Raw genomic sequence first — 12,945 nt, 5'->3', positions numbered from 1 at the left:
TCACACAATGGAGTTATGGGTTAATTTGAAATTTGAACGTACATAACACAAGGGCTCCCTACAAGGTGCAGAAGTTATTGTATTTATTAGGATTGGTCAATCTTTACATGATATAACGCTATATTTTTTAACGATATAAAACAAATTATGTATCACAAAGAGATTAATCATAAAATCAAATTTTTAATTTGTAAAAAATATTAATTACTTCCTTCCTTCCAAAACAATAGTCATTCTAAATTGTTACAGAAACAAAGAAAAAATAATAAATAGATAAAAAAAATAATATTATAAAATTAATTTTATATTATTATTAATTTATTTGTAAATTTGGTTGTCCATCGTTAATATATTAATGGATATAAGTAAAAAAATGTAATTCATATTATATTAAAAAATTAAAATGACAATAATAATTTTTATCTGTTATACGACAATAATATAATGGGACGCGGGAGTAAGTGTTATATAAAACTGGTCGGAAAAACATAATCGAAGCATAGAATAGTTTTTCTGACAAGGTGACTCTGATTGATTTGGGTTTGGGTTTTAAATTTTAATTGGGTTTCCGATTCTTTCCACGTATCGTGCCCTATACGGGTTTATTAAACAAAGATGTGGAATTGTGTCATTCCACTTTATCTTGTCTTAGTGTGTGCTTAGAAGAGAAGGATGAAAAGACATAAAAAAGAATGAATGTCTGAGAGACGAAAATGAATGAAAGAGAGTGAAAATAGAGTATTAAGTTGAGTTCTTTGATTGAGATAAAAGATTTAAATTAAAGAAATATGTAAATAATAAAAAGAAAAAAATAAAAAGATAATGATTCAACAAATGTCTATTTTGCCTCCTTTAAAAACACGTACATGATTTCTTAAATAGTTAATTACGATAAAAAATAATTTTTTTAACAAATTTAATTCATAAAATCAAAAAATCGTATAATCAGTCATGTAACTTCATCAAAGATCACCCGAAAGCAAATTATTTCTCATTGACCTAATTGATTATGTTAGAATCATAATTATGTTACCTATTCAACAGCGATACATGCAAGGGAACTTGTCTCTTCACGTACGGTGTGCTGCATACATGTTATTTTCACACAATTTCATCTAACTTTGAGATTGAAGTAAAACACCATGAGCCCACCTTTATTTCAAAACTTTCACCTACCTTTCATCTACACCAAGCATCCTTACCCTATGACTTTCATTCTTTTTCAACTGCAATCATCACTTTCATCTATGTTTCATCCCTCTAAACCAAACACTATCTTAGTTATATAATATGAAGAATCCTTGTTATTGAACCACTTATCAAGCCATTACGTGGAATTGGGTTAGTTAAACAATAAAAGATAACTTTGGTATCGTCTAGCTAGCCTTGTTATTGAACCACTTGTCAAGCCATTACGCCAATTTTCATATTTCATCCGTTCTATTACATATAAAAAAGGCGTAAGATAATGACCTTATTGTCTAGCCTTGTGCACAACGATGTTCATCATTCTTCTCAATCTCTCTCTCTCTCTCTCTACCTTTTACTTTGGTATCGTCTCTCCTTCTCTTTTCTTTGTAATTGCTCATTCACTTCATTCTGTGTATTTTAATTTCTCAGTAGTAGTAAATTTGGCATTATCTTATGAGTAGTAATAAATTTCTACACATGTGATCATGGTTACTTTGATTTATGTTAAGTTATTGTATAAATTAAATTAACCATGTGGGGGGTCGTTAATTTGTTTCCTTTGTTTTGTAGGGCTATTGCGATCTCTTTTTGTATGTGGTTTTGGGTATCTCTTATACCCATCCTTATCTAATATATATAATTAATTTTGCCGATAAAATTAAAAATCGTGTTAGTATTTTCATAACATTTTTCTTTGAACGTGCATTGTTGAATCTCGGTGATTCCTCTCTCTCTCTCTATTTATTATGCTAGCTAAGTGATTGTTTCGCTGCTACAGTTCTACATTCTATTGAATATATCTGTTTTGCTTCATTAGCTCTTTCTCATCTATCTCATTTTGTATTTTTTTTTTCCATGTTAGTTTGGTAATTGATAGAAAAGAGTGATGTACGGTGAATAAAGGCAGCACTTGGGTAGATACGAGCGAGTGAGAGCGTGATGGCATTGGTTTACACTAAATAGTAAACTAGATGACGTATCAACAAACAACTTAATTATATTTTTATTAGTCTAAAAATCAACTTATGATACAATTAAAATAAGTATATTTATCAGGGTACCATGGTAACTCCCAAATTAATTAGGCCATGTGACACGGCATAGTAAATTAAGATTGTTCAATTTAGAAGGTGGCGCATATGCAGAGGGAAACAGTTACATACTCTACAGAACTATTCTCAACGGTAAAGAATTTATTTAATTTTCAGAAAATAATAATTCTACTTACACCTTTAATTTAATAATTTGATGACTATATATAACGAATTTGTGACTTGTATGGGAAGGCGGTTAGTGGCATATATATAGTTGTGGCGTAATGATATTGCGTGTAGAAATGAACCAACCATGTAAACAAAATTGTCAAGGTTTGCTGAAGCATGAGTTAATGATTCGAAAGCGAAATTGGTGCCAATCGCTATCTATCTTTTGTTTCTGCTCAGCTCAGTCACTATGCATGGACGCCAACGAGTCATTGGTTTTGGTTAAAACTTAAAAGCATCTTCCCAATTCCCATTCCCATTTGCACGTCCTTGTCAATCAAGAATTGAATTTGAAGACCCACTCATCGATCGATCGGGTCTAAAGTCTTTGTATACTTTGAAGGAAACGGTATATATATAACAAGATGGTACGGTGTTCTCAATATGTAAAATTTTCTATCTATGGTTACCACTTGCTGTGAGTGAACGTGCATTATATTAATGAGACAGAAATTAAGGACGATGATCAATCCAAGAGCTAGCTAGCTAGCTAGCTAGCTAAACTTTCAAGCCAAAAAACATGCACTATATTGAATTTGCTGATTTAATATTATTCATGTATTGATCGCAAGGAGTAGGCCTTATAGCATGTATATATAGATACACAACCACTGGTTTGAATCCTAACTTTTTCAGTTAGTTCACACTGTCATCTTTAATTTGTTGAATTCTTCGTTGTTCGACAAAATCATTTGTACAGAACAATCGTTCTTTCTTTTCTTTTGTTTTTGTTTTCCCTTTTGGTCAGGTTATTTCTCTTGCTATGGTCTACGTGTTTTTTTTTTTTTGTCTACGGCCTAAGGTTGATTTGTGGCTGGATTCAAAAACTTTTAGGTTCACTTTAACCTTTAATATGTTTCGTTTCCACTTTCCATGCATCCTCAAACCCAAAATCTTAGTTTGGACAAGAACTATTGTAGAAAATAAAATTGTGATTTTCCACAGTTTAGGAATTTAACGATTTACAAATTATAATTTAACCAATTATTACATCATTTTATAATTTGATATAAAATATAATTTTATCGATTCGACCATTGAATTATATTTATATAGTGTTAAAATCATTTGTATCAAATTTTATAAAAAAATTGAACTATAATAAAAAAAAAATCAAATATCATATGTCAAGATCATAAATTACAATATAGGCTCTTAACATGATATCCAAATACATCAACTAATATTAATATAACTTATACATAATAATTATCATAGTTTCTCAAAACATCATAATTTCATCGCCAACATATGCATATTCTAAGATTATCTACAACAAAATCAGGAGGTTTTCTCTATCTCTACTTCTAGTCTTATAATTGGTATAGTTGCATCATACTAGGGTCACCAAAATATACCTTCCGTCATATGCAATGGAGGTCTTACTAAAAGATGAACAAATACTTGGATAATTCAACAAATATCAGGAAGTCAATACTTGGGTAACTCAGCTACTTATGTATCTAAGAGAAAAATGAAAGAAAGTGATAAGTCATACATAATTTGTGAGACGAAGGAGAAAATAAACATGACACAAGTTTTTATATTCAAAAGAATTTAAACAACATTTATAATAAAAGCAAAATAAATACAACTCACTATTAAAAATTAATGTTTGCTCCCTTGGGGAATTTTAGAAATATATTTAAAATCATAATCAAGAATAACAAACTTTATAAAAACTTTCATTCTACTATGTGCACCTATACCGCATTATCACTTCGTAGTAACAAACAATAAACTAAACTGCACTATCTCTTCATTATAGTAAACAAAAAATAGGATATATTATCTATTAGTTATAACAAACAAAAAAAATACGCTACATTATCTCTTCAAAATAACAAACAGTAAAATACACTTATCTTTTTGTTGTAGCAAACAATAATTAGCCAATCACACAATCCACAATGAAAAATCAATTTAACATTTAAGATACATTATCAAACTATTAAAATATTCTTCAAACCATTAAGGACTCACAAAGAAATTAGCTTATTTTAAAATTTACTTCTCCTAAAAAAAATTAAAAAGTGCCATAAGATAGATTAGTTTCTCACAACCAAAGAAAACTCAATCAATGTCTTCCAATGATGTCAGTAACTAATTTCTCAACTTTTCTTAACAAGCTCATCATGATCATACTTAGTTGTTCATCCCAAGTTCATGCTAAACTCATATTCCATCATAGTTTTCATATAATTTAACTTCAAACAAACATGATTTCATGTTACTAAAATTTTGGCAGCAACATAATAACAACTAAATAATATAATCTCAAGCTAGAATTAACCAAACCAACATTTTATCATAACAAATAAAACTTGGAAGCAACATACACAAACTAACATGCATAAAAACAATGGAGTGAGGGGGCCAAGACCTACTCCCCCCATGGAACAACATCAAAACAAGTTGAAAGAATAAACCCCATTGCCCCTCATACCTTGTGTGATGATCAACTAGGGAGGCAATGCAAGATGGTGTTGTTTTTCTTCCTCCTTCACGAGGCCACCTAGAAGAGAAAGGCTTCCTTCAGGTTCTTCCAACTCTAACTAGAACCTTTCAAGAACTCACAAACTCTCTTCTATCTCAAGTGAAGCTTGTGGTGTTGAGTGAGAAGTGAACTAACAAGGTCTTCTATTTATACTAAAGGGTGCATGGAAGGGACCAATTGTGTTTGATAACTTGCATAGGGTAAGTTTATAACATGCATGAATGAAAGAAAATTGTTTGATATAAATCTCATATGCTATCTTATACCTAAAGGGAGAAAGAAAAAAATATAAATATAATAGAATTTATGATGTAATATGAATTATTTAAAAAAAAATAAAAAGAATTAATAAGATATTTAAAATAAAAAATGATTTGTGTATCATTGTTCTACATGAAAAAGTTATGTGTCAAACTAGGTTGAGTGTAGGGATGTGTTGACAAGATTGCATGTCTCATGAATGCAATAATTTCTGACTTTTCACTCTCAAGATATATTTTGTGTCTTTTCTTCCATTTCGATTGGGTTAGGGATAATTTAAGTGATATAAGATAGAAAAAGGCCCATAAAAGATTATAAAAAGGGAATTGCTTGGGGCACCCAAGCAAAATTTAGGTGATATAAGATAGAGAAAGGCCCATAAAAGATTATAAAAAGGGAATTGCTTAGGGCACCCAGCATTTTTGCTGGGACACCCAACAATTTCTGAAAAATGCCAAAAATACCCTTATGGTATTTTCGATTGTAAATAGCTGGTTAAATTTTTCATTTCTGTAGTGTCATTTGTTTTTTGTAAAATTTTCGTGACTTAGTGTAATTTGCTTCCGTTAAGGACGGTTTGAAAGCGTATTTGGTCTCCGGTGGTGTACGTGCGTTTGTGAGGAGTATACGGTGAATTTTGGTCAATTTTCGTCGTCGGAAAAAGAGAGGAGTGCAAAAAAGAATTTGACGTACGTACGGATTGGCAATCCGTACGTACAAATCATTTTTAATTTTTTCTTTTAAATTTTACAATGATAAATTAAATCAATTAGAAAATTTTAATTCACTTATTGCTTAAAACAAATCAATTAGAAAATTTTAATTCAGTTATGGCCATACGGATTACAAAATTTTGCAATGACAAAAGAAAACAATTTAAAAAATATTTTAATGATTAATTTAGTAATTGGATAAATTTATCAATGATAAAAAAATTTCATTTGGTTATTAATTAAAAATAATTTATTTCAAAAACATGATCAAATTTTTTCAAAAACAATGGGATAATATTATACATGACAAAACAACTATTATATATAAGAACATTGTTGCAACAAATTTAGAATCAACACATGATAAAACAATTATTATAAAACAACTAATATATAATTAAAATGTTCATAACAATTAAAATGTTCATAATAATTAAAATGCTCAAAATCCTAAATTGTTCATAAACACGACCAATAGAGCACACGGTTAATATTGAGATCAATGAATTCAAAAACTATTTCCATGTCAGCGGTCAACGACAACGTCTCGCAGAAATGTTTCCATCTGGCTCCAATTTTAAGTGTCTTCCTATAATAATTGAACACGAGCCGACATTCTACAACGTCCTCCAAGTGCAAATGCGTCCAGCCTTTGTCTTTAAGAAAATAATATATGCTACTTGGAACGTCCTGACAAATAAAGAAATGTTATGTCAACAATTTATGTTATAAAATTTAAAACTTGAAAAATAAAGAAATGTTGACAACTAAATTAAAAAGTTGTTTACCAGACTGTTACAGATAACTTTCTGCTCAGTGAGATAAACCTTGAAGGTGACAGAACCTGATATTTAATGGTATAAAGAGTGTCATCTTGGGAATGATCTGGATAGACAACTGGTCTTGAATATGGTAAGAAAAAATGCACTGCTACCATAATGATGCAAGGATACTAGATGATCTCTTGTCAGCTGATAAAAATCTCAGTGTTGTCCACCTTGCTACAATGGCTGGTTGATCCAAATCTTTGTTGTACACAATGTTATGATAATTTTCATCTTTGTCAACCAAATGTCATACACCGTCCAGTACGTCATTCCACTTGACAGTATATACCTTACCAACTTCACCGAAAATCTACATGTCATATCACAAAATAAGGTTGGTTACTTTCAGGAAATAACAGAAAAATCAAATGTTAATTAAATCAAAATGAACATGACCTGGTCCCTGGCGTGAACGGTCCAGAAAAAAGCCTCAGGTGGGGCCACGACATTCTGCATCATGTTTGCCAATTCCCTCCATTCCCCGTGCTCTTCAATTGTTAATTCTAACATGAATAACATTCAAGCAATTAACAGACATTCAAGCACAAAACAAAATTAACATTCAAGTAACTATATGTTAATTCTTACTAGGCACATTCGCAAGAAGTTGTTCTAGTTCCTCATTGAGGTTGGTCCAATGTAATGACGATGCATGGAAGTGTGACATTCTGAAATATATTTGATAAAATAATATTTTAGTATTTTTGTTCTACTAACATTTTCCTGTTTCTAATCTAATTTTTCTTTTTGAAATCTAATGTTTGTTTTAAAAATCTATTCTAAATTGTAATTTAATCCTACTAACATTTCTTAGATAAATTGAATAAATAAATAAATCATTCATAAAATCAATAATAAACAAACTAAAATGAATATAAATATTTTTCGTTATTCCTTTTTTTCTAAAAAATGATTTTTTTTAAAAAAAACTCTTACGAATTAACAATCCGTATGAGCCATACGGATTGCTAATCCGTAAGACAAGATTTTTTTTTAAAAAAAAAGTCATACGGATTGACATTTTTTTTTTTTAAAAAAAAGCTATACGGATTGACAATCCGTATACCTCATTTTCACAGAACACCAACAAAAACGCAATGAACACACGCAGAAAACGCCAATGAAGGAGAAGACAAATGCAGTGAACACCAAGAAAAACGCAATTAATAAGGAGAACAAGTAGTAACAACCACAAACAAACAACAACAACAACAACAGAAGAAGAAGGATAACTTACCTCGAAGGAGAAGAAGAAGGAAGAAGCAGCAACAACACAACACGATCACGACGACAACAACAGCACGAACATTAGCAACAACAGTGAAACCACAAACGACATGGTCACGGAGGCACGAAACTAAGGAATGAGGAAGGAGAACGGAGGAAGGAGGAAGAGAAAAAAAAGGTTGAATAGTAACTCGTACAAATGAGTCACTATTTGGCTTTTATAGGAAAGGGTGAAGAGTATTTTCACCCTTTTATCCGGGTTGTTGGGTGCCCCAAGCAACAGCCTTATAAAAAGTGTTTGAGAATTTATTGGGTTTTAAAAACTATGGTTCAGCCCAAAACTGGTGCTCTTTACACCTCTAGACTTTACTAATATGACAACGTTTATAAATAGTGGTTAAAAAAGTAACGTATAATAAAACATATAAAAACAAAGGCACCCACGAGGCAATCTCATTTATGAGTGACATAAAATAATGCTATGGCGAGGTCCATGCGATGAGCTTAAAAAATGTTTTTGGTGAGGCCACGAGAGAAAAAATGATTAAAAATGGGAATAGTTCACATCACAAAATTTGTGCCAGTAACACAGTCCAGTGTTGGTTTTGTAGAGCTACCTTATGTATATATAAATGAATGAGCATATGATATAGAAAATTAGAAGAAAACATAAGATATGGCAATGTTCACGTACCACGTTGAAACGGTTCAATCATGGTTGGCACTGAGCAGACTTCACATACTGATCCACTTAGTGGCAGTGTTGTCGCTGTGTTACTACCGCATAACTCACTTGTTACTGGAACCTCCAACAGCGCCATGGCTTCTGATGACCGTAGCGGAGCTTCTTCTCTCGGTGCTCTGGTTCTTCAACCAAGCCTTCCGGTGGCGGCCGGTGTCGCGGAGCGTCATGACGGAGAAGCTGCCGAGGGATGAGAAGCTGCCGGGGCTTGACATCTTCGTGTGCACGCTGGATCCCGAGAAGGAGCCCACCGTGGAGGTCATGGACACCATCATCTCCGCGGTGGCCATGGATTACCCCTCCGACAAGCTTGCCGTGTATCTCTCCGACGACGGCGGCTGTGACGTTACTCTCTATGGGATCAGAGAGGCTGCTGAGTTCGCCAAGGAGTGGGTTCCGTTCTGTAACATTTATGGGGTCAAGTCAAGGTGTCCCAAGGTCTTCTTCTCTCCCTTTGGGGAGGAGGATCAACACACTCTTCGCCACGATGGATTCAGTACACAACGAGACCTCATCAAGGTACTATATTATATTTTTCTCTGCTAATTATTAAGCACTAATTAATCATCATCAGGTTAATTAGTTCAGGTCATAACATTCAATTGAATATTTAAAATGACATAATTAATAAATAAAATGAAGATTAAAAATAAGAAAATTTTGAGCTCACGTGGGTGTTTCTCCTTTTCATCAATTTTACAGGCTAAATACGAGAAGATGCAGAAAAATATCGAGAAATTTGGCTCAGACCCTAAAAATCGTCGTATTGTGAGTGACAGACCTCCTCGTATTGAGGTATGTGCATCATTGACTCACTTGACTGACAGACCAACTTCTTTGTGTCCTCAAATCAATTCAATGTTTTTATATTGTACAATGGAGCTTTCAGTAATTAAGCATTTGTGGTCCATCAAATAAGTTCAATTCATTACATTGGTATCCATTTTCTAATCCTTTATTTATAATACGAGATCTAATAAACATGAGATTTAGACTCTCCTATTTAAATGATATGTTTTGTCAATACATAAAAACGTGCGAAACTAGATGCAAAAATAACAAACAAAGATTTATTGGATTATTAAATTCCAATGTAAATTATTTAAAAGATAATCTCAGTTGTTGTACGTTTTCTGTACTAAACTGATAGTTCTTAGTTCTTATTTTGTCAACATTTTAAAATTTGAATTAAAGATTGAATCAACAAGATCTCTAAGTTATGATTTGATTGGTTGAATGAATCAGTTAAACTTATAAATAAACTATTTAATGGTTAAACCAAAGTCATGAACGTTGATTTCTGTGCCAATGACTATTTAACAATAAAAGCAGCGGGAGTTCATACTTCTTCAACTAAATAGCCAATTTTTGTTGTTGGTTGAAGAGAAACCAGGAAATCTAGTTGGTAATGTCTCTCTGTTCTGTGCATTTAGATTATAAATGACCAACCGGGAATGCCACTTGTTGTTTATGTGTCTCGCGAAAGAAGGCCATCCCTTCCTCACAAATTCAAAGGAGGAGCCCTCAACGCATTGGTGTGTACCTTTGGAATTTAATTTATACTGCTCTTTCTTTCCCCCACTTTTATGAGTTTCTTGCTTAATTAATGCAGCACTTCAACTGTGGTTGCAGCTCAGAGTCTCAGGTTTAATCAGTAATGGACCTTATGTTCTAGCAGTGGATTGTGATATGTATAGCAATGATCCAACCTCTGCCAAACAAGCCATGTGCTTCTTTCTTGATCCTGAAACGTCCAAATATATTGCATTTGTTCAATTCCCTCAAATGTTTCACAACCTTAGCAAAAAAGACATCTATGATAATCAATCTAGAACTGCTTTTAAGGTAAGCATTATATGCCCTTTTGTAATTTCCTTTCACTACTGCTTGTCTGTTTTATTTGATCGTTCGTCTAATGACATGTAGTACTTAATTTCTTTTAGACTATGTGGCAAGGCATGGATGGACTAAGAGGTCCAGGTCTTTCAGGCAGCGGCAATTACTTAAGTAGAAGTGCTTTACTATTTGGAAGTCCAAACCAAAAAGGTACATATGACCTCAATATAATTTTATGGCTTAAATATATTTTTTTATTGTATGTAAAATATTTTTTTTTTTGGTTTATTATCTAAAAAATATCTTTTTAATATATGATATTTTTAAAATTTTATTTTTAATATCTGTCATTAGTCTTATGTTAAATGATAACATAACAAGTTAATTAATGATGTGATATGTTAAAAAAAGTGTAACATTATTAAATGGACTTAGCCTAATAACTTATACTAAAAGTAAAAGTTTGAAAACTTCCAAGTAACAAAAAAAAAACTAGGTAGTAAACTAAAAAAAGAAATATCTTTAAGGAAAAATATAATTAACCTCAATTTTATATCTGATATTACCCCACATCTACCTGCTTTTCTCTTGTAATATATTTCACATACTTTTAATAAAATGGGGTATGACATAAAGTTTGGTCTTCCCTCAAAAAAATTTGTTTTCTCTATTATTCTATTTTATGGCGAGAGAGTATGTGATTTACCGGTTTGTGTTTTATTTTTTTATTTTTAATCTATGGTTGTAGACGACTATCTGAAGGATGCACAAAAGTACTTTGGCAAGTCTACCGCATACATTGAATCACTGAAGGCCATCCGTGGACAGAAAAGTAGCAAAAAGAATATTTCAAGAGATGAAATGTTAAGAGAAGCTCAAGTAGTGGCCTCTTGTTCCTACGAAAATAACACAAATTGGGGCACAGAGGCAAGTGTTTATATATAATATGCATATAACAACATATATACCATATTTGGTATTCAATTAATGTAAATTTGGTTGGTACCCCCCACAGGTGGGATTCTCATATGGCATATTACTAGAGAGTACTATTACTGGCTATCTTCTTCACAGCAGAGGATGGAAATCAGCATATCTTTACCCCAAAACACCATGTTTCTTAGGTTGTGCTCCCACTGACATCAAGGAAGGCATGCTTCAGTTGGTTAAGTGGTTGTCTGAACTTTTGTTGCTTGGTGTCTCCTCCAAATACAGCCCATTCACTTATGGATTTTCAAGAATGTCCATAATTCACACCTTCACTTATTGCTTCATGACAATGTCATCCCTTTATGCTGTTGTCTTCATCCTCTATGGCATTGTACCTCAAGTGTGCCTCCTCAAAGGAATCACTGTGTTTCCAAAGGTAAATTTTCTTTTCAAATATTTGACCAATCTTCAATTAATTTACTTTTGGGTTATATTAATCAATAGATGTCTAAAACTATATAAATTTTTTTAATTAGGTTCCTAAATTAAAAAGAAAAAAGAGTAAGTAGGTCTTTTGATCAAGTAAATTTTTTATAATTAGGTCCCTAGATGTAATTTATACCGGCTTGAAACGGCTAGAAAAGGACAATTTATAGTGGTTTTAAAAATCTTAGGGACTCGAATATAAAAAAATTTAAAAGAATAAGGATCCAATTAAAAATTTAAGAACCTAATTAAAAAATTTTGAAATAATTTAACCTTATACTATATTTCTGTTATTTAGCATTGAAATATAATCAAGTTAACTTTTTCACTGACTTGAATTTGACATGCTTTGATTTATTTATGATGTCACAGGCCACGGACCCTTGGTTTGCAGTGTTTGCATTTGTGTATGTATCTACTCAAATTCAACATTTGATTGAGGTTCTATCTGGGGATGGCTCTGTGGCTATGTGGTGGGATGAACAAAGAATTTGGATTCTGAAGTCAGTTACCAGCATATTTGCAATTATAGATGGAATCAAGAAGTGGCTGGGGTTGAACAAGGTGAAATTCAACTTGTCAAACAAAGCCATTGACAAAGAGAAGCTCAAGAAATATGAGCAAGGTAGGTTCGATTTCCAAGGTGCAGCTGTGTTCATGGCTCCATTGGTCCTATTACTCATAGCCAACATTGTTAGCTTCTTTGTTGGTATATGGAGACTATTCAATTTCAATGTGAAGGATTTTGAAGAAATGTTTGGTCAACTTTTCCTAGTCACCTATGTAATGCTTCTTAGTTATCCCATTCTTGAGGCCATAGTAACAATGAAAAGCAAAAGTGGATAGTGAAATTTGGTCATAAATAATCAGGCTCATTCAAGAGTCTAAATTGCTTTTTAATCTTGAGATGGAAATGCTTAATGCCATCTTGTTCGCTCTGTTTAGATTAATCTAATAGCTTCCTTGCACACAA

General features: G+C 32.2%; 1 protein-coding gene across 1 annotated transcript; it reads left to right on the top strand.

The window, feature by feature from the left end:
- The first annotated feature begins 8,465 nt into the window (after nucleotides 1–8,465).
- Nucleotides 8,466–12,945, top strand: LOC100788506 (cellulose synthase-like protein G1). Its single transcript, XM_006582378.3, has 8 exons — nucleotides 8,466–9,239; nucleotides 9,423–9,515; nucleotides 10,154–10,255; nucleotides 10,353–10,565; nucleotides 10,664–10,766; nucleotides 11,305–11,483; nucleotides 11,572–11,922; nucleotides 12,345–12,945. Exons 1-8 carry the CDS (start codon nucleotides 8,655–8,657, stop codon nucleotides 12,816–12,818), a joined length of 2,100 nt encoding a protein of 699 aa, XP_006582441.1. The 5' UTR covers nucleotides 8,466–8,654; the 3' UTR covers nucleotides 12,819–12,945.

The sequence above is a fragment of the Glycine max genome, chromosome 6, assembly GCF_000004515.6.
Source record: "Glycine max cultivar Williams 82 chromosome 6, Glycine_max_v4.0, whole genome shotgun sequence".
NCBI lineage: Eukaryota > Viridiplantae > Streptophyta > Magnoliopsida > Fabales > Fabaceae > Glycine > Glycine max.
Note: the sequence above shows the minus strand (reverse complement) of the source record. Positions and strands in the feature narration are given on the sequence as shown.